At 39.0% G+C, this 22247-nt stretch overlaps 1 protein-coding gene and 1 long non-coding RNA gene across 2 annotated transcripts; one reads left to right on the forward strand and one right to left on the reverse strand.

Moving 5' to 3' along the window:
• Positions 1 to 1267: 1267 nt before the first annotated feature.
• Positions 1268 to 21607, forward strand: cdc42ep4b (CDC42 effector protein (Rho GTPase binding) 4b). The gene is made up of 2 exons (XM_017437715.3): positions 1268 to 1470; positions 16959 to 21607. Exon 2 carries the CDS (start codon positions 17154 to 17156, stop codon positions 18117 to 18119), a length of 966 nt encoding a protein of 321 aa, XP_017293204.1. The 5' UTR covers positions 1268 to 1470; positions 16959 to 17153; the 3' UTR covers positions 18120 to 21607.
• LOC108248762 lies at positions 14456 to 16959 on the reverse strand. Its single transcript, XR_001809157.3, has 3 exons — positions 16454 to 16959; positions 14665 to 14708; positions 14456 to 14586 (listed from the first exon to the last, which is right to left on the reverse strand). It is a non-coding gene; the product is annotated as an uncharacterized LOC108248762 (long non-coding RNA).
• Positions 21608 to 22247: the final 640 nt, after the last annotated feature.

A 22247-nucleotide genomic window follows, 5' to 3' on the forward strand; every position in this document is an offset into this window, starting at 1 on the left:
TAATGTTTTGGATATCTTTCAACATATTATCACCAGCACATTTTAAAGCTCTTTGAGGCATAATATTTATTCCACACAAAAATAACTATGAAAATGTGTTTTTATTATTGAATGCATTCCCATAGAGACTATAAGTCATTGTATATTTGTATATTAGATTTTAAAGCCCATACCCAGCTTTTGGCTGCAGACATCTTGGCTCTATGAAGTTTCTTCTCCATCTCTGCGGACTAATGCAAATAAATCTCATCTAGCTTCAAAAACACCAAATTAGCAGTGGGCAATTATCAAATCAGAAATTTTAAAATGGTTTAAGAGCTATGTTACTATTATTATTTCCCCTTTTTATCAACCTGTTGCCAAAGGCAAGGTTGATATTTTTGTCCGTGTGTGTGTTTGTAGCATTAGAACAGTCAAATGAATCTCATGAACCAGTGAAAAAAATTGAAAGAAACTCTTTAAAAAGTAATCATTAAATTTGCTTAGATTTACAGCTGAATAACTTTTGAAATCAACCTCATTTAAGGAGGCCGCCACAGTTAAGTGAACTTAGCAAACCCAAAAATAGATATAACTCAGCATATTCAACTGAGCTAAAATTTGGTGTAGTAGCTGAGAGTCATTCCTAACAGATATCTGAGTCCTAAATGATTGCACAAAATCTGTTTTTTCAAACTTTGACTTCTACTACTAGAGTCAACTCTGTCTGCCTGTTAAAATTTCTCATCCATCTTCTACTGCATCTTCTATTACATCTTGGGAGATCTCATAATATTGTGTGGGATGGTGCCATTTACATGGTTTGACCAAATCAGCTATAACTCTGCCCCTTCCAGAACTCTTAGAAAATATGCATTCCTCCAAATAATGCTAGACTTTAATTTATATAAATTATGGTAGTGTTTATATTGGTTGTATTCAGCTCATATTAAGAACAAGACTTTTTGTAGCCACTCTTGTTTCGATTTTCAACACTGGAGAGAAAAGGTAGCTACTGGTTGTAGTAAAACAAATTTCAAAATGTGAAGCTGTTTTTTAAGATTCTTTTCACTTGTCCTGGTGTGTGTGTGTTTTTTTCTTCTATAAGCTGTTTAAGGATCTTTATCACAACTTATTTGTCTTTACCAACTGCCCAGGTAGCCCCCACCAAGTTGAGGTCCATTGTTGTGCGTTGTGGATAAATAGGACACTGGCCCTTTAAATCGCAGCAGGGGGCGGAGCTCTCCGGCGCGTGAGTGGAGGGAGGGGGGAGGGCCGCAGGCTTTGTGAGCCACACAGATACAAAGTAAACGGACGCTGGGACACAAGCACGGGACTCAGCCTTAACCCCGCTGTCTTTCTTCCTCTGGGAAAACTAATTTTTAATTTATTATTTTTAAGACGCTGCTTGCTCCAGTTTTACGCGTTCAAAGAGAAAAGTTGAGTGGAATACAGCCCGGAACTTCCGAGTCGTTTGGACCTCAACGAAAGGTAACTTTATTTCACGTTTGACTAATTGTTGTGGGGTTCAGCTGCGTAGCAACGTTTGGTTGGTCTCCTTCCAATTTAGGGGTTGGTTTGGGTTTTTTTACGTCGAGAGATGACTTCTAGCTGCGGTTTGTGTGTTTTTATATGGTCCTTAAAGTTCTGGGTGAAGTCAGGAGTAGGTTGAATTGAACCCAACGGTGTGAAATCTGCATCTCATTTGAATGCCAAATATCCCTGTGGACAATCAGCTCCTGGTTGTCCCATATGTGGGTGGGGGGGGGGTGGGGTAAACAATGAGCCCTCTGGCGTCCTGTCTCCCTTGTGTCCTCCATCCATCAGTCTGGCTAGCGAGGACTGGAAAGTTCAGTTCTGGGCCAAAAAAAAAAAAAATTGCTCCCAAGTTTCTTTCTGAAGATTTTGTTACTGTTGGTTTGTCTGATGTGGAGCCACGCATTTTCATTATGTCTATAGGAAAAAAGGTTTTTGGAAATTTATACTTCTGAACCATTCAGCCCTTTTATTATTTCCATATCAGGAAATCGTTATAAGAAATGCAGCCTTTCATGCCAGAGTTTGAGCAAAGTTTTCTTATGTTAATAAATGAGAGGTCTAGCTATTTTAATGAAACCTTGGTGCTTGGAGTATTTGTTGTGAATAACTCTCAGCTACTACCACACTGATTTTCAGCCCAATGTCTGCAAATTTGACTGAGTTGTAGCCATTTTTGTCAAAGTTAAGGTCGGCTAGCTGTTGTGGTCATCTTAAATTTGGTTAGTTATTCAGTTGTACAGCAAATAATTACTTTCTTAAAAATTAGTTGAAAACCATCCTGTGGTCAATGACATATTTTGCTAACAGACTAATGTCAAGGTTTGAAGCGAAAGTGTTGTGACAATGCTCAGCAAATTTTAGCTCAATAGTTGTAAAATTGACTGATTTATAGTAGTTTTTGTTTGCTCAGATTCCATAGACTTCAATCATTTTTGCTAACCATACAGACCCAGGCAAAAACATTATCGCTCCACCTTAGGATTGTAGTAAAATAGGCCTATTTTTCACATTTGAGATCCTTCTTAAGTGTGTGTGTGTCCACAAACATCTGGACCAGCTTGCTTTAAAGTGACTAATAACTTTGTTTTTAAGCTTGTAGAGTCTCAGTAGTTGGAACTGGGCCAAATAGTCTGAAATAATGTGTCCCAAATAACTATTTTCAGCTACAGGACAGGATATGATTTATTCAGAGCAGGGGCAGATGGATTTCTGAACATCAGTTCTCTTCATGGAAAGTTATGTAACTTTAATATTCAGCAGTGGGATCACAGTTACAAGTCAAAGCTCAGTGAAATCCCTGGGAATCAACTTTTTTTTTATTCCCTCACAAATTTGTCTCATCCTGGATTATGTGTGGGGGATTTTTCTGTTTGTTTTTAAAACCAACACCTGCCTCCTACGGTTGTCACGCCTGATAAGATGGATTATTTACACAACAGTGGCAATAGCAATTTTATTTATACAGCAATTTTCGTTACACATAAACTCAAAGTAGCCTCTCCATCATGATGTAATTGAAAGCAGTATAGTGTGTGCTTGACTTTAACTGCGCTGACCGTAAAGTTTGCAGGTCCGTTTTATAACACGGTTTCATTATTGCCCCACTCTTCACCAGTAGTCACCTCTTTATTCTTATTGAACTGTCTCTGTAGACAATAGTCGGACGTATAGATCAGTGGGCTTAGCACTGGTCTTGTCTTTACACAGCTGTTGCCCTTTGACCCTTTCTTGCACACAAACATCTAACCACACCCTAACAGCAGGCCTAAGGTTAGTCAGTACTTGTCATTTGGTTTGATGAATCATTTTTGTTTAAAAACAACAAGGAAACTGGAAAATAGGCCCACTTTTTGAACCTTAAGAGCGGCAGAGCCTCTTTTTCTAGTCAGTGGCATCGGTGCTGAATTACTGGACGCACACAAGGCTTTTTAACTATAAGGCTCCTTACGAGCGGCCAGGCAAACATCTCTCGCCACAAAGATCTGTTGGGTCAGAGGGGGGAGTACATCTGTGTGTCATCTCTGACTGTGCGTTTTGTGCAGCGGAGGCTGTTTGAGTTTGCTCAGTTGCGTCGTGACGAAGCTGGCTCCCTTCCCAGCTCTAACTGAGCTGAGGTCATTGCAGTTTTATATTGGAAGGAGGGCGTGCAGTCGTGGGGGGTTGGGTACAAGCAGTCAGACTCATGGACACGGTAACTTCAGGCGGTTTCTCATGCCAGGGGAGCTCATTTCCTTCTGAACAGCTCTGCAGTGGTGTTAACTGCGTTTCTGGAATCTTTACTGCATGACCGCTCTGTGTATGTGTGATTAAAATTTGATTGTATTTACACTCGATAGGGAGTATAAGTAAAGTCAGGTGTGACTACTCCAATGTAGAATATATTTTTGGTGCCTCTCATTTTTCAGAAAATGTCTATGTAAATTGTTGCCACCTTTAGTCTCAGCTCTATTGGAAACCAACGGCTAATGATGGGAAGTGGTTTTGCCGTTTGGTCTTCTTTGTGGCTTTGATGCGATTACACTGCCTGAACAAAAGCTAAAATGTTCTTTGTGATTATTTGCTTCCATAGTTCAAAAGTGACTGTGTATAAGCAAGAATAGTGTTTTCAGATTTGCATAAACTGAGCAGTTTGCCCGGAGCAAATGTTCTTGTTTTGTCAGGACTATGAATGAAAATATTATGCATTTAAATTTTAGCAAATTTGCCAGTACCCTAAAACTTTAGGTGTTTTATTATTATTATTATTATTATTATTATTATTATTATTATTATTATTATTATTATTATTATTATTATTATTATTATATTAGATGTGAAAGATGTGTTATTTGTGGTGAAGTCCCCACAGACAGTTTTGTCTCAGACAATTACAGGATTCACCCCACCTTTAATGAAAGTACTGAGGTTTTTTTTTTGGACTTCTGAGGAAAAAAAACATGGAGAATGTTTGAGTTAACCTCTGAACAGCATTACGTGCATGTCCTCAAGTCTTTTTGACGTCTGCCATCAAATGTACCCAGTTGTGACCTTTAATGTTAGAACAAAATTGTTTCTCCTTGGAAACTCGTCACTCATTACATACGTCATTTCTGTCTGATGTAAATGGGTCTAATGGGCAGTTATCCAAATATTTAGGCTGTGTGGCAAAACAACATAAAGGTAAAATGTATTTAGAGAACATCCGTTCATCTTCTATACTGTCCCATTTTACAGTATTACATTAAATCATGTCTGTTTTTAAGGGACAAGTTCACTTTTCCTTTCTGTAACAACCCAACCCGACAATCAGTTGCTTACATCTACGTCTGTTTTGGTTTCCATCAGTGTGGCATCGTTGTAGAGAGATAACCTGTTTGGCAGGATTAGTTTCTTGTGAGGTGTTATAAAGCTAAACAAGGTGAGAGCTTTGTCCTGAAAACATCATTGGTTTGATGCTACAACTCGGAAACATTTGCATGTTTTAGAATAATTGATTGTCCAATAAAAAGATGTGCTACGTGTTTGTGTACCACAACACTGTCAGTTTAACTATTTGTCAGTGGTGTTTTATGTTGTTAAACCAGTCTGATGAGCAGGTCTGACGTAAAGCAGGTGTTTCAGAGTCTCCTCTGCGTCTGAAATTCTCTGGAGGAGCGTCACAAAACAAATGGGTCAATTAAATGATGGCACACCTGTCCAGCTCTCACCTCACCTCTTGGAATCTTTCATTCTACTGCAAGATCACAAAACATATTTTTGAACACGTCATAGTTTTACAGCTGGTATTTTGACTTGCTAATTAAGACTTTATATGGTAATACCGGTTTCACTGAGGTAAGAGGAAACTGAAGTAGGCCTGAGTCTTGTTCTTTGAGATGTTTGCAGTTGTGTTACTACAAAAGTCAGTTTGTAGAGAAGGAATTTAGCAAGCCTCTCACAGCTTCATTCCAACATCTGCAGGGTGTCCAGAAGAACATTTTCTTTGTTGAAACTCACTCAGTCCAGTCTTGTAAACCCAGCATGAAACCAAAGTAGTGTATAATCTGAACTGCGTAAATAAATGTCTTTGTTTCATATTGAAACTCTTACATTAGCCTCAGCAGCACTTACCTTGACCTTTAAAAAAAAATACAAAGTTAAGCATTAACATGTATAACTGCAGTAAGTTCCCTTCTTCACCCCTTCATACATTCTACTGGGTTTAACATGATGATATGTTGTGTGATGTATTTCCTGCTGCATCATTAAGGAAGTAAGACCATTTAATTTATGAAGTGTTTCTTTAAAGGCTAGGCTAGGTTACAAAGTGCTTCACAGAAAATACCTGCAGTATTAACAACAATAGAACAAGACTAACAATGGCTTTAAAACAGGTTGTTCGAGCACAAAAACACTTTTGAAAAGAGGTGGGTTGTCAGCTGTGGTTTAAAGCTGCCATCGTGAGTCCAGAGGAAAACTCTTCCAGTCTGAGACCCAGGACGCCAAACTCTGTCCACTTGTGTTTTCAGTTAAAAGTGAGGACCAGCTATTGAAAGCAGCTGTATCTGTTAGTGTACTTCTGGTTCAATCCTTGGCCTTCTTTTTATTTTCCCAGTGAGCCCTCATTGTTTTCTGTTTTTGTATGAACAAAAAAACACAACAGGTGGTTCTTTCCTCGAGTGACCTGAAAGGACAAAGGAGGACTGTGGATGTAACCATGATCACCTCTGAGCTCACTAGATGACAAATCCACCTCGGGAAACTAGTTCAGGAGATGGGAACAGTCACACAAACTATTGTATTACAGCTGTCTGATCATCCTGTGAGAATCACCAGCTTCCTTATGAGTAAAGGCTCACACATTTCCCTGCCTGGGCCTCTAGAGGACATTTTCAGGTCAGCAGGCACGAGCTGTGAATGGACTGACGTGAACTTACACTACCCTGATAGATAAAGATCAAAGGCTTTTAGTATTTTGTATTAAATGAATGTGAGTCAGTATAATTAGTGGGTGTCACCTTTGAGCCCCATGCGTATTCCTATTCGGATATCCTGTTCACATTTGTGCATGTGGTTTGGGTGTGTCTGAAACTTGTTTTTTTTTTTTTTCTCCTTCATTGTACATTGTGTGACATTGTTGCGTTTTTGATTACGGAGAATTTTTTTCGTGTCACTTTAGAACCGAAAGAGGGTGTGTGTGTGTGTGTGTCTGTTCATGGAGTTACACACAGTTTAAAAAAATAAACACAGAGGCCAAAGCTCCCTAATAACCTTTGAACATATTCATGGCAGTGTAGAAAGGGGTTGTTGATGGACTTTAGACATTTCCTTCAAATGCGCACACACTTTTCACAGCGACAACGTTCCATGTGTGCTTAATTAAAAGCATAATTCTTGCAGATTCCAGGAAATTAAAGTTGCTGCCTTATTGCCAAATCAAAGTGGCATGTCAGATGTCTTTAGGAAAAATGGATTGCTGTAAATTGAAACTAATAACACTTTAAAAACCTGCCCAACATAATCAGAAAAGCTCTTTTAGATTTTGTAACTTTTCTTATCTAGGTAACTAATCAACAGGCTTTAGAGAAACCTTTTATTATATTATATATATTAAAAAGTATTCCTAAATTCAAGATGACATATGCAAATAGCATTTATTTTCCTGTAGTACTCCAGATATTTACAACCAGGTTTCAGGCCCAGTTGTACCTTCATGTATAATTTGAATGAACAGACGAGGCTGATGAACAACAACATAGCTTTAAAAAAAGTAGAGCAAAAACCGCTTATTATTAACCCTAATCATTCAAGGCCAAAAAGGTTTTTATCACTTCACTGGCCTTGTTTCTGTCTTGTGTACACAGTTTGGAGCGTCTGCTCCTTGGCTTGTTTTTTGTTTCTGGTGTATTTTTGTGGCAGCGTTACAGCGCCACATACAGGCCTGGCATAGTTCCTACAGCGCTTTGGGTCATTTTCTGTATTTCAGTGTGGATGAAAACATTCCTAGAAACAGTGCAGTGTTTACAAGGTTATTTAAAGAAATAAGTAAACAAAAGCATGAAAACATGTTTTGAAAAGGCAGCAATAACGTGTAAACAAGGCCTTAAACATAAAGTACAGGGGCTATAAAAACATCTCATGGCTGATTTAGATTGTTTGAAACTGGTTATTAACACAATTGCGGTAAGAAAGAACGGCAAAGATTAGCTGAATCTTGATACAAGTTCTCCACTCTTAACTCAGGGGGAATGTTTTATTTTTATTTGGAAATCATAGATGACACATCCTCAAGACTTAAGAGCAGAGGAACCATCTGGCTTGTTTTCAGGACACTGTTCAGAAAGCAGCTTTCTTGATTATGTGCATGACTGTGCATGGTACGATTATCTTGCACATCTGCGGGGGCACTAATAGTACTGAGTGATCTGTAATGGTTTTGGAGCAACATGCTCCCATCAAGACAATATTTTGGCTAAACCAAACCACATTCTGCGTGGCTCTATAGTAATTTCTCAGTGAAATGGCCTGCCTGCTCTCCAAGTCTGTGACTGGTTAAAACCTGTGAATTATAAATGATTAGGGTGAATTATGAAACAGGACACAAGGCTCTGAAGTGAGCAGTTGAAATCCTTTATTAAGCAGGAATAGAGAAAAGAATTTACGCTTAAAACTATGATTACTGAAAATTCTTCAGAAATAAAAAAGTGAAAGAAAAATGTCAAACTGTGGACCATATGCTGTTGTCTTAAGTTTAAAAAAGCAAAACAAAGCAAAAAAGTGGTATCTTATCTCTTACTCATTTCAGGGCCTCTTTTTTTATTATTATTATTTTTTTAACTTTGCTTAATTGAAAACGGAACCAAAAAAATTCATGGCTTCAACATTAATTAGAAGCTGGATTAGCAGTGGAAAAATATGAGCTCGTTATCTCTGCAGTTTGTGTTAATATCACTACTTTCATTGTGAATTCTGGCTGCTTTCAGTTGTTGGCACTTTCATATATAAACATTGCTGGGTTTTTTAATATCACCAGTTGGCATTTATTAATCCTGCTCGAAACAGAGCCTGTAACTCCTGTTTGCTGTGGCATTTTTACTGATCAGAGGTCGGAAATGTCCGTTGGCATTTCAAAGAGCATTTACAAACACCAGCTGTTGTTTAAAAGAGCCATTATAAATTAAACTGGTGATATTAAGACATCTGTTTGCAGAGATAACAAGATAAACATGAATTGTGTTGATAAACTCCCCCTGCACTGCAGTCCTCTGCAGAAACTCAAAATATAAGAGTGAGGATCAAACATACAGGAAAAGAAGTTTTAGGAACTGGAAAGACGTGGCTCTGAAATGGCTCTCTGGCTGTGGAAAAACAAAACCAGTTTTTTGGCTGTTTGATTAAACAGAACCAGTTAAGAACTGATTCTGGCACCAGTCCTGGTCTAGCACTGGAACCCCTTTGGTGGAAAAATCCTTTTAGTTGAGCATTCCTTAAGAGTGAAAACCAGAACAACTTGAGTGTTGTTTTCCATCCACGCATGTCCACGGGACAACACAGGATGTAAACAAATCAAAGGAGGTAGCAATTATGCTAACAATTCGCTTTACAAACATGGCCGTTGTGTTCGAGCTCCAGTTTTTTGTCCTTGTGGGATTTTTCTAGCTTGTCAGCGGTTGTGAATATATTCAGGTTGAGGTGGTCATCTTTGTGGGCTTGTGTGCTCTTTTTTTTTTGTCAGTGTTTTGTTGACTACCATTGGTGTCATTAAAGTTAACACCGTGGGGGTTTATTAACTCATTTTGTTAGTCAGGGGTCTGTGCTTGAGGCCTTTTATAGCTGAGGTTGTGTGTTTGCCTTCAGTGGGGAGGCTGCTGATAAAAGAGCCAGGAGCTGTTAAGAAGTTGACACAGTGCAAAAACAGTCACTTATCTTCCAGTCACACTGAGAGGCTTCCAACTGATTTTTTTCCAAAATTTATTTGTCTGTGGGTTTTTTTTTTTCCCCCCACGCTTTTTTCATACTCCATCTTTTTTGACACTTGGCATATTTTGTCTGCACAAAGTTTTATTCGAACCAACCATATAGTCATGCATTTGTATTTCATTGAAGAAAAAAAAATGTTACCATTAAATTAAACTCATTAACTACAATACAGCATGAGCTAAAGCTTTACAAAACCCATTATGTAATTCATCTTTTTTTTTTTTTTTTTTAAAGTACAATCCTCTGTAGACGGTCTGTTTTGTTTCATTGCCCAGCAGCTTTTGGCTGATTTTTATTTGACCACTTGGCCCAGATCCTGGCCCATGGTACCAGGTGTGAAAGTGGTCTGTTTGTCTGTGACTGATTGGAAGGATTTTGATGATTACACAAGTTCTCTCATGAGCACACACAGAGTATAGAATAATCCCCCCACTGTAGCCATAATGAGGGCTTGGATATATTTCATGTAGGACACAGTGAAAGAACGTCTGTCACTGTGCTGGCATGACTAAGTGAAACGAGTAGGGACACTCTCCACTGCCCCTTTGAGTGCTTCAGTGCTTCCATCTGTGCCTAGCCGCTTTGTAGAAGTTTCTGAAATAATATTGGCCCATAGGCAAAGGGTAGCTTAGCCCTGTATTTTTTATTTAGCATTTGACAAAGGACTTTTTCCCTCAAGTATTTTCTCAGATAATTTGTTTTTGTGCAAAGGCTTATTTTGTTATCAAAAAGCACCTCCATTATCTGTTTGAGTTTTAGCTGAGAAGCTAACTTCCCTCTCTGGCTCAAGCACTGCGTGGTGGCCCACCCAGTGCTTTGTCCAACCATGCAGGAGTAACGGCTTCATAAAAGGCCAGCTTGACTGGAAACACAGGGATTGTTTGAAGGGCTGTCCTCCACTCCTGGATATTAGGATTTGGAAAGGCAAAAAAGAAGAACAAAAACAATATTTGTTAAGAGACTTATACGTGTTGCAGAGTGTGAACTGCTCACGTCAGGAGCTTCTGCAGCACAAACCTGAAAGGTTAGAAGGATTGGCTGGTTTGCTCTTGGACAGAAAGAGGTGTGGTGTTTGTGGTCCATAAAGAAGCTTTGGCCTCAGCATGCTGGTTTTACGCACATTCGTTAATCCTTTTTGTGATTTAGGGTTTTTTGCCTGGGTTGTAATAGGGCCTTTGAGGCTAATCCACTACAGTTTACACTCTCACACACAAACACTGGGCCTGTAATGCTTCCACAACAGTCACAAAATAATACCCAAACAAATCTGGATACATTTTTATAGCTCAGCTTTTTGATCTCCCTAAGCCTACATAGATCTACGTGATTCAAGAGCAATTTAATTACAATTTTTCCACTTAAAATTGCATTGAATGCATTAAAGGTATACTGTTTTATTCTTTAAAAATACATCAACTTGGAGGAGTACTTATTGCTCTGAGTTCAGTAGACTAGCAGCTTGAGGACTGAAACTGTTCCTAGTTCTGTTGGCACAGCAGCAACCAGCTCCGTATCACTTACCAGACGGCAGCAGGACAAACAGGCTATGGCTGGGGTGTGGGTGTTGTCTTATTATCTTATGAGCTCTCATAGATTGTTCTATATTGGGTAGTAATAATGTTCTGGGCAGGTTTAATCTCACTGTAGACCCTTCTTGTTATGGAGCATGCACATCCCTGTTTAGTTTATGATATTTCAAGTTTAGATGTTTCACCTTGCTCGAAGTTGTCCGCAACTTGGCTCAGAGATTTACATTCTTCATTCTTCTTCTTGAAAGGTAAATTATTTCTCAGGAACTTTATCTGCATAATGACACATGAAACTGTTCACTTTATCTCCACTGAAGTAGGAAGGAGTATGTGTCTTTTATTTTTAAGCAGAGGGTTAGAGTTCAGAAGATGTGACTACAACACTGAGTTCTGTCTATAAATTCAAGTGTGCTGATTATTTTTTTATGAATTAATCACTTAATATAAATTAGTAACATTTTCTTTAGTACTTGATGTTCGGTGTAAAGGCTACGTTAATTCTTTATTGTGTTGGCTCTCTGCCATTCAAACAGTTCACATTTAAGTTAAATCTTCTGTATGAGGTAGTTGGAAAAAAAGAACAGTCTGGAGGTAAAAGCATTATATTTTTTGAGTGAGGTACAGTGTCATGTCCAGAAGAACTTGAATCCACTGTTAGTCTTTCGTGTTTGTTTTAAGCTTTAGAGAATTGATAAAATATCTGTACTTTGTCTTAATTAGAAACTTGGTTCTGACAAGATGGAAGAGGGCCTGAATGCTTGCTGTGTTTTTAATTTACACAGTCAAAAAGAAGAGAAGCAAGAGTGGCTTACTGACTGAACACAGACAGAAACAACCCACCTGGCCTTATGTCAGAGTCACCCAAGCTTTAACACATAATAGTTACAAATACACTCAGAGTATATTTTTTATATCTGTGACAGGTTTCTGTAAAAATGTGACAGAATGATCACAATCTCAAAGTAATCGTGAGTTACTTTTGTGTTTGTAAGGGCTGTTGGCTCAGTGTTGTGAACATCAGCCAGTTTGGCTGACAGTGTGAGAAAGAGCTCCGTGTCTGTGCAGTGTGTCAGCTCTGGAAACAAAGACGCCACTGTTGGAATCAATATTGGTGCTAATGAATATATAACTAGGTACTAAACTTTGTAGTGGTAGTATCTTGCTATTAATCTTTTAGAAAATTGTAAATGGTGCATCTAATAATGTTAGGGAAACTGTTCATAAAGTTTTTACAGTACTGATTTTTATGTATTTAATTACATCTTTTGGATTACTCTTACAAGCAGATCATTAGCCAGGTTAAGTCTCACCATGATTTTATGTACCGAACTGCTGATGCTGCTGGATGCAGTTCAGATGTGTGGAAAATGATTCAGAAGTGTTACTGTGTTCGACCTTGTGAGAATGCCCCTGGTGTTCGTTCAAAGACGACACTGATATGTTCAGTGGCTCTTGAATTGATGGGAAAAAACAACCTTTGCTGTTACTGTTCTCTCCAGGGGTAAAAAAAAAAAACCCAACAACTTGTAATCAGTGTTTAAATGCGAGTGCAGATCACTTTAGATGTGTTTACATAAATTGTATCCATTTACCTTGAGATCATTATCTTCAGGGTTATACCTGTGTGAAATATGGACTTCTTTACAAATGGGTGATACTGACACTTTCTGAACATCTGAGGCAGGTTTTCTCTCAGATGTTTCTGCCATTTGTCATACGAGAGCGGTGTGACTGGATATGTAGTTAAACGGGGAGAACTTGTTTTCTGAGTAATAATAAAGCAATGAGAAGATGCAAAGGAGAGGTTACTATTATTCAGTAACAAACCAGCTCTGTATTGTAGGTCACTTCAGTCCTTTGTTTGATGGTGTAAGTCACGAGTTAAACTTCCTACCAGGTGTCTTAGGCAAAGAGAGGCCAGCATATTTCATCATCTACAGTTTACGTGTTCTGAAACTGGGGAAAATTTTAAAAACAACACTCTGAAGCGCATGGATAACCACAGTAAAGTCACATGGAGGCTTTGCTCATGACTTGACATCAAAAGATGTGGCCACATGATCTGAGCTGCAATCAGATGGAAGATTTTCCCTCATCTTTCGATTTTTAGCACATTCCTTGAAAAGGAATTACCACAGATTCTCAGTAATGAAATATCTGCAACATAAAAAATATATTTATGTATTTTTCTCTTCAGCCATAACATTACCAACCTCAGTGAAATTTAATGTGAGGCTCTTCTGCACTTTAACGCTAGTAATTGAGAAAACTAGGGCAGCAAGTTATTTTGTTGTCGTCTTGGCTGTACTGAAGTTTGGGTTTTCCTTTTAAAGAAAGGAACAGTTCTGAGGCAGTGATACAGGACTTCATGGATTCAGTTGTTTAGGTGCATCTCGTGAATGCTGGAGGAGTAAAGAGTAACGTTAAGCTCCATCTTCTTCTCAAACCTTTCCTGGTACGTTGTTGTAGTGTTTTGCTATGCATCAGAACCACAGGGCCTAAGGTTAATACTGCTGGTACTGTTTTGTATCAAAGTAACATTTACTTGAATATTTGTTGCCCAAGGCTTTTCCACCTTGAACACAGCACTACAACAAGATCATCAATGTTATTCACTTTACCCGTCAGTGTTGTGTGAACATACAGTAATGCAATTCAAAGGACATAAATCATACATTTCTCCGTGTCTTTTAGCACAGTGCCTTTTTTGTGGTTTTCAGCAGTTTTTTTTTCTTTCATGCATCCAGTTTTTCATGATCAGCAGAAAGTTATTCCAGTGTCTTTGAGACCATCATCCCTCCATTCTGGTTGGAGGTGAGGCCAAAGATGCTTTTTGTTGAAGTTACAAACTTCATGTTGTTATGCAGCTTCTCTGATGTAATTGATCAGGTCTGTTATAGAAAGCTTTGGCTAACTGGTGTTCATTTGTGTGTCTGTGAAGCTGACAATAGTACTGAGGAGACTGGATGGTTCAAAGTCCAATGGATTTTTCTTTGCTGAACGTTGGTTATTTAAAAATGAATCTCTGGGAGGTTAAAGCTGGACAGGATCAGTGTTTTCTGCAAAGTATTTTAATTGTAAACAGAAAGTTAACATTGCTGTTATACTTTTACTTTTTGTGTAGAATCTTGAGAGCCTACTTCTCTTCAATATCTCTTTTATAAATTATTTTCAAAATCAAGATAATCAGTCAGACAATAGTTAGGATCCAAGAGTTGTTATGTAATTACCCATTTCCTGTCTCGCTGTAGCATGAAGGCTTCCAGCTCGTAAATAAAAGAGAAGTTCTTTGACTGTCTCACTGTTTAGAAATGTAAAAAAAAAAACTGCAGCAAAGATATAAACAGTAAGTTTACGCCTGCTGGTTTGACTTGACACGCAGCCAAAGGAGAGAAAGTAGTGAGGGGTCGTTGAGCATCGTGTCTGTGATCCATGGGATTACAAATGTGAGATTGATCGCTGTTGAGCTTGTTGGTTGTTGTGATGTCATTCTACCCACATAAGATGCTCTTAATCATTTATGGCCCTGTCACCACTTGTCTCTGTTGGTGCTCCAGTCACATGGCTCTGCGAGTGCTCGGTTATATAAAGACTTAGTTCACTGCACAAAAACAAGGAAATATAGCTCAGCTGAAAGAAACTACTGTAGATGTTATATCTTTAACATAGGCATGCTCACCTTCTTTGTGAGTAGTAAGAGCTAGGATGTTTTTCATGTGCAGACTGCATTTAGAAAAGAGCACAAAACAAACAGTTAAAAGTCCATTTATTAACATGCAGTTATTTTTGTACAGATGTCTTCAGAGAAAAATAAAACAGCAATGGTAGCATTCAAAATTAAATAAAAAGTCTAGTTCAGTTTACTTTGGAAAAACTTGATCTTAGGTGAGAATTACAGTCATGATTAATTAACAGCCAACACCACAGTATAGATTTTATTGTAGTGCTAACAAATTTCACAAAAACAACTTGTTCTCTATTTTAAACAGTATAGTGCTCATGAGGCTGTCATTCATGACTCTCTTTTGTTACAGTGTACTGAAAGGTTAAGAATTTATATGTCAGGGCTGCAGGCAGGCCATAACTCATCTTTTGTCAAGACCACAATAATGGGGTCTTGACGACCTTAGGGGTTTTGAAACTGCTCCTCATCAAACATCAAGGGGCGCCCAAAGGCATAAAATGGGCCATTTCCTGTCATGGCCTAAGGTGTGAGGTTTGTCTCTTTCTGATATTTGAGATCCCACTGCCATGTTTTATGCTGAGATTGAATATCTCCTTGTGACATCAAAAGCATTCCTCTTCAGTTCTAACACTATAGAGGTTGTCTTATTGTTCTGCATGTGGCCACCACGAAGAGTTAATCCATCAAAATGAGCTGATCTCTCCATGTAGGGAATGATTTTTTTTTTTTTCCTTTTTATATTTCCGGCCAGCTTAGAAACAGGAAGTGCTGTTGTTGGCCAGCACTCTGCTCTGATGTTGCCATAGAGAAATACAAAACTCTGTGCTGTGGGGAGGATCATAACAGTTAATGAGCTGTCTTCTGAGGTTAGTCACACATTTAGCAGCTTTACTGATTGATCAGTTCATGCATTGTACGGAAACCAAAGGTTTACCTACTGATGAATCATACTTCATTAATTTAACCACAGTATCTTTATTCACTGTGAGCTTTAAAGTAAAAGCTTACACTTTGGCATTGGGCTGTTTGAATAACTTTCTTAATGAGCTCATTCCAGTTCTCTGGTGTTGTGGTGTGAGCTTAAACTTTGACTAAAATTGGAGATGGGAAAAAAAAGTATTTTTATTTGCTTTTTTGTTCAGCCTTTGTGAGGTCAGTCCATCTCCCCCATTAGTGTCAGAACTACAGAGGAAATATTGAACAAAATTGTTGAATACAGCAGATAAAAACCACATCTCCCCTCTAGGATCTGTCATATGAAAGAGAAGTGTACCCAAAAAAAAACAGTATTTGCTTCTATCATCTATCAACCCCTTCTCTGTTCCCTCTCGTGTTACAGTTGCATTTCCAGCTGAATGGGTTCTTGTAAAAAATGCAAATGTTATCATGGGTGACGTTCTTTTGGAATATTGTTGAGTGAAGTGCCTATTCATTCATGGGGGTGATATACAAAAGCCCAGAGTGTGGGCTTCAGCTTGAAAACACTGAATGATGGCATGAATGTCTGTTCCTCATGAAGCTAGTGGACTGTAGCGTGCACACAAGTGGGTGTATAAACCTGTTTTCCACTTAATTCTGTTTTAAGGTTGTGTTTCAAAGCTCATCGTTACCCAGCCCTAGCCTTGGAGCTCTATCAGAGAAAGTAACAGATTATATTTTTTTCTTGAACTGAGAGTTGTTTTAAGTTAAATATGTCACCATCAGGGTTTTTAATAAGAAAATGCACAAGACCAGTGTTGGAAAACAACAAATCTGATTTGGTTCTGAAGTAGAACTGCTGTACCTCATTCTTCTTCCTTGCAAGCTTGAACTGGTCTGGCCCCCAGTATAATGTCTCTTACTGGTTATGTAACAGTCGGGGGGCCTAAATGGGAAGTAAAGCACAGTTATAAGCCATGAAAAACAGAAGAAGACAGCAGATAAAGAAGATACAAAAAATCATTTAAAAAGAGAATGTAGCTGAATGGAAACTTCATTGGAGTTTTTACTGGACTGGTGACAAGAAAACGTGCTTGAAGTTTGTGCTCGAAGCCTCCGTTCACAGTTACATAACATCCTCATGGATTTTTACATTTTAAAGCTTTTTCTAGTTCAGAAGCTCTTCGTGTGAGCCTTCATTTAAAGACAAAGCTTTCTCAAGAATCTTTTAAAGTGTAGTATTACATTTTTATCAAAATTAGCACATCTGTTATGATTGGCATGTTTCCACCTTGCCTGACAAGTTTAGCTGAAGTTTGGTAGAAATACTGATATTGTTTTAATAATTTCTTTTGTTCTTTTTTTGATAGGCTGACTCCTCCACAAACTGAAATCTGAGCTGAAGGAGCAGAATGGCTGCAAACACCGAACACCTGGAATTCAACTTCCTTTGATAATAGCTTGTAAAATTGTCAAAGAACTGTGGAAGCAGCTGTCCCTAAACGGAGGTCTACAAAGCTGAGCTTTTTTGTTTTCCTGTGGATCATACCTGAGAGGCTGCCATCATGCCTATTCTCAAGCAGCTGGTGAACAGCTCCAACCAATCAAAGAGGAGGTCTCGAGCCGACCTGACTGTCGATATGATCAGTGCTCCTATGGGGGACTTTCGTCACACCATGCACGTGGGTCGAGCAGGAGATGCGTTTGGAGACACCTCATTCCTTAGCACCCGATCAGGGGAACCTCCCAAGGAGTCTAACAAAAAGCATGGTTCTCCGGGGCTACTATCCCGCACCTTCAGAGGCAGCAAGCGGACTCAGTCGGTAAATCGAGCAGACAACACGCCTTCTCCTGGCTCGTCTCAGTTTGTGAAAACTGCCATATCCCTGCCTTACCTAAACGAGGAGAGTTCAAACACAGTTGTTACAAACCCACTGCCGAAAAGCGTCTCCTCCAGTCCCATGAAAACCCTGACAGAGGCCGAAACCAAGCCGATCAACGGAGCAGCAGCAATGGCAACACTGGATGTAGAGCTTAATGAGCAGAATTTTGGCGATCTTAAAGACTTGCCTCCATCCATGCCTAAAGGAGGCGGGATGAAGCATGCAGAGTCCATAATGTCCTTCCACATTGACCTAGGACCCTCAATGCTCGGGGACATCCTGGGCGTGATGGAAAAGAAAAGCTGGGAGGATGATGACCAGGGCTACGAGGAAGGCAAGAGCAGTGAGGGCTATGCATCCCCTTCCCACATTCCCCACATTGATGATGATGATGCTGAAGAGCAAGCTCCTTCAAGACCACCTCGCGGCACACACCAGTACAAGGCCACGGTGGATCCCTACACTCCGGAGCTGAATGCCCGGAACAGCTATCACAACACTGATAGCTGCTCTGTGTCCAGCTCCGGTTCAGAGAAACCTCAGTACCCCCTCCAGGATAACGACACAGACAGTGCAAAGTACAGTTCACCACGTGGAGAAGATGATTTTACCTTCATGGATGAGGATGATGACGAGATAAGAGTGTGAACTAAGGTTTCACTGCCATAAACAGTCTTGCTGGACACTAAAGATGAGAGACAGGGTTTAGGGGTCTGTCACAAGATGGAGAACCACACAAAGGGGTTTTCAGTCCGGGGTCTACGTATTGTAGATCAGTTTAATATCAGTACACTTTACTCAACACTATAAATAAAACTTTTTAGGCCTTTTTCATTGTGCTGTAGTAATGAGATGTAAGCCTAACGTCTGCTTGAGAGCAAACTGGCTAAAAAATAGCTTTCTAAAATGTTTGAATTAGTCATTGTAATTTTTGCTACATACCACATCAGAGCACATGATTAAAGGTTATTTCACACATACAAAAAAAAACCTGAATAGAAGTTACACTTATTTTTAAAAGGTGACAGTGAGATCAGAGGGTGGATGTGGATGTGTTGTCAGATTCTGAGGAGAGTTGAGGTAAATGACATGAAGTGAAGAACAGTTTTATAATCCCAGTGGGTGGAAGTGATCGTGGAGCCAATGATTACTTTCATCCACGTCTGCATTGAAGGGTGGTTTATGCTATTTTTATATTTTGTGTACATACAGTATCTGGAAGTTAATCTACAATAGCCTATTTGAGTTGGGTTAATTATTTTTTGCCACTCTTTGGGAAATCTTTTAGAAATCTGTGTTATGAAATTTGAGACATTTGTTGTCATAAGGAATGGATTAATTTAATGTGAACTGCAAAGTCTTAAAGTATTGATCTTGTGTTTTGTATATCTGACACTGCAAAAATGAATGGTACTACAGCAAAATGGTTTTTTTTTGCAAAGAAGTTGAGCGCATGACACTAAAGTGGACATTTGTTTTACTGCTGAAACAAAAAGGCCTTTTCACTCATCAGTTTCCCTTAAAAACAAATCCTTCTGAGGCTTTCGAGGCGTTCTCTGGACTAAGACGCCCATCGACCGTATGTAGAAATACTGGACCTCTGAGGGACCTGCGCCCCCTCAGGTTGGTTCCACCCACTCCGTGTAAACAAATGGGATTTTTCCCTTTTTAGAAAATTACATTTTTATGGCATTGAGTCATGTAGTTCTTACCTTATTACCAATGTTCAAATATTCATTTTTCTGATATGTTAGCTGTAATTAGTTATTTCATGTTTAAAAGAAAAGGTCATTTGATGCCATAATTGTGGGGGGAGAGCAGGACTTAAGACTCTGGTTCTAAAAATACTTCACTGCAGCTCCTATGAACCGGTTCCTGCTGGCTTCAATTACAAACAACCACATCTAGTATTATTATACATACGGTCGATGTTGACTCTGATGCACAACAAAGGTTGACATAGATGTTACATGGACTAATAAGGGCTAACATTTGTAAAAAAGCCTTTTTGTACATTTTTCTTTCTCAAAACAAGGCAGAAGAGGTGGTTGTGTTAAGATTAATGAATGTGTTCTGTAATTCCACATCATGAAGCATTAACATCTTCTTTTAAAATGCTAAACTACATTGAAATTGTAATTTTTCTCAATCCAGGCTTGTTTGTGAGGACAGAAAAGGATGTGACAAAATGTTCAAGCGCAGGTACTTCAGAGAAAGGCATCAGGAATGTCTGAGCACTGAGAATGAAATATATTTGCTGAGCTGACTCCCAAGGTGATAATATTGACCTCCTCTACGTAAGTCGGATCACATGGTAGGAAGAGATGATTAAATCAACCAATCATACAGCCTTTTCCAGTCTGTTCATTAAGTGTGTTGGATTACTTGCCCCCAACCAGCTGGAACTGCTCCAGGAACAGCAGGACCAGGAACAGACAGGTGGGCTTTTCTGCGTTTTTTTTTTGCTTGTGTTTAGTTAACTTTACGCCACAGGCTCAGCTATAAACTACAGAGGTCTACTTTCCTTTACTATATCCATGAGAACCGTCTGACCTTTTTGTTTTATTTCCTGTTCGAAAACTAATTGCCACATTTGACAAATGGGAGCGCTGACTTTTCTGTTGTGGTACCTAGAATCAGGAACTTGTGCCATTCTGCCTTCGGTTGTTATCGTGTCTTAGAACAAAAAAAACAGGTTGCAGGAAACTGCAAACTATGCGTTAACTGGATTGGAGCCTGATATAGACACTAAGTATGTATATTTTCTGTTGGATGAGCTAAACTGAAAAGGGAAAACATCTACTTAACTACTTGAGCTGCAAACCAATCTAAAAGTATTGTTAAACAAGGCAAACACTGTGGCAGCACTGTTTTCTAAATTAATCTTTTGTTTTTCTGCATACTTTAAATTTTTATCCGTGCACCAACACAATACATCATTAACAGGCCTCAATTTCCTCAGAGGGAAAGATGGCGTGGATTTAGTTGTATTCTAATCCAGTTTAGCTATATTATGATTTGTATCCAACTTTTCATGTTTGGGCCACAATTGAAGATGTTTCATTGGGAAGGACATGAGGCACTTGCACTAAACACTTCAAGCCTTCTAACCGTCTGATTGGACCGAGGGAGCAGGAGAGGTTGAAGTCTGAGCCGTTGTCTTTAAGCCGCCTTTGTGGTTCAGTGAAGTGGTGAAGCGATGACAACTCGGCCACTGGATTTAAACAACAACAGATTCATTACTGAGGAGAGGATTAATGACGATGCACAACAACTTTACATTTAATTTAAAAATCTGGTTAACCACAGAGGATCGTTCATTTGTCATGTTTTGAAACCGTTGTTCTTTTAGTCAACAATGCAGCAGAGTTCCACTCAGTGCCTCTTTTGGCACTCGCTTAATTTTTGAAAGCTCACTTAGTGATTTATGATCGGACAGAGGCAGCTTAAAGAGGGACTGGTCTTTGCTGAACTGTGTTGTGAAAGTGCCTTTGGTCTTTTTTTTTGTTTTTTTTAAACCAAGATTCAGACTCTTTTTAAAGACGGGAAAAATAAAAGCAGTCCTTACCTGCTGCTTTTTTCAGTCGAGGAGTGTAATTAGTGCCACTGATGATTCTCGGGCTGAACTAATGTGGGAGACAGAGGAATGTTAGTGGCTCCAACACAAAATGGAACATTTGTGGTCAAACTGCATTCGCAAGTTTTAACAACTTACAACCAATCCAGCCCTTTAAACTGATGGGTGTTAGAATCTGAGGTAATTAGAGACTACTTCCTAGTAATTGTCTGAGCTGCCTGGCATGTCTCTCTCTCTCTCTCTCTCTCTGTGGGGAAACGTCAGTGTAAGCCAAAACAAACGATGTTAAAGAATTTGCATACACTGTCTACCCAAGGTTTGCTCAAAAGTGTTACTGCCTGACAGCAGTGGTTTGGTAAGTGGCAAAACAACAGACTCAAAGTTCATCTGTTCCCCCCACACACTTCCAGTGGCTGGAGCTTTATGCCAAGTATGAACTATTTGTATTCCTCTTCCAAATTCTGGTTTTACTGTATATTAATATATTCACCTCCCTAACTTTCCTGTCTTTGAAATAACAGCTGTATTTTCAATAAAAGAGAAAGCTGGTAATCTTCGACTCAACTGTTTTGCAGTCTTTTGTTTAATCTCTGCATTTTTCACTGTAGGACGCCAAATTTCCGCGGCCGTTTGTGAGTTTGTTTACGTTCTTCTCTTAAAATAGGCAGAACGTTGATTGAAATCTGACCTTGAAGTAGCCTCAGAAATATCTGCGGCGGGCGCTTCTGAAAGAGTTACAGCGCTGGCCAGAGTTTAAAAGGAAAAAAAAAAGAAATAACACCCAGTCAAAAGTGGATTATTAGTCACAAATAACCCTGGAATGAAAAAGAAAAGCTTGCCCTCAGATTTACTATAATAGGCAACATAAATCCTGTGAGCTGATTGAACCTTCCAGCTGTCTAAGATCTGTTAATAAAACAAAGATCCGTAAAGCACTCAGACGTAACCAGTGTTTAATGACGTGCAGGAACTCAGACCTTACACACATCTACAGTCTACAGAGAGGAATTCACCATTCCCACAGAAAACCCAACATTCCTTAAAGGAAAGATTGCATATCGCCCGCCAAGTCTTAGACCACAATCATCTTAGAAATGACGAAGTTGTCCATCATGACCCACAGATGTGTTCATACAAACTTGGCTGGTTGTAAAGATTTATAACTGTTATTCTTTAATGTATTTAAAAAAGCAGTTTAG

Source organism: Kryptolebias marmoratus, linkage group LG17, assembly GCF_001649575.2.
Source record: "Kryptolebias marmoratus isolate JLee-2015 linkage group LG17, ASM164957v2, whole genome shotgun sequence".
Lineage (NCBI taxonomy): Eukaryota > Metazoa > Chordata > Actinopteri > Cyprinodontiformes > Rivulidae > Kryptolebias > Kryptolebias marmoratus.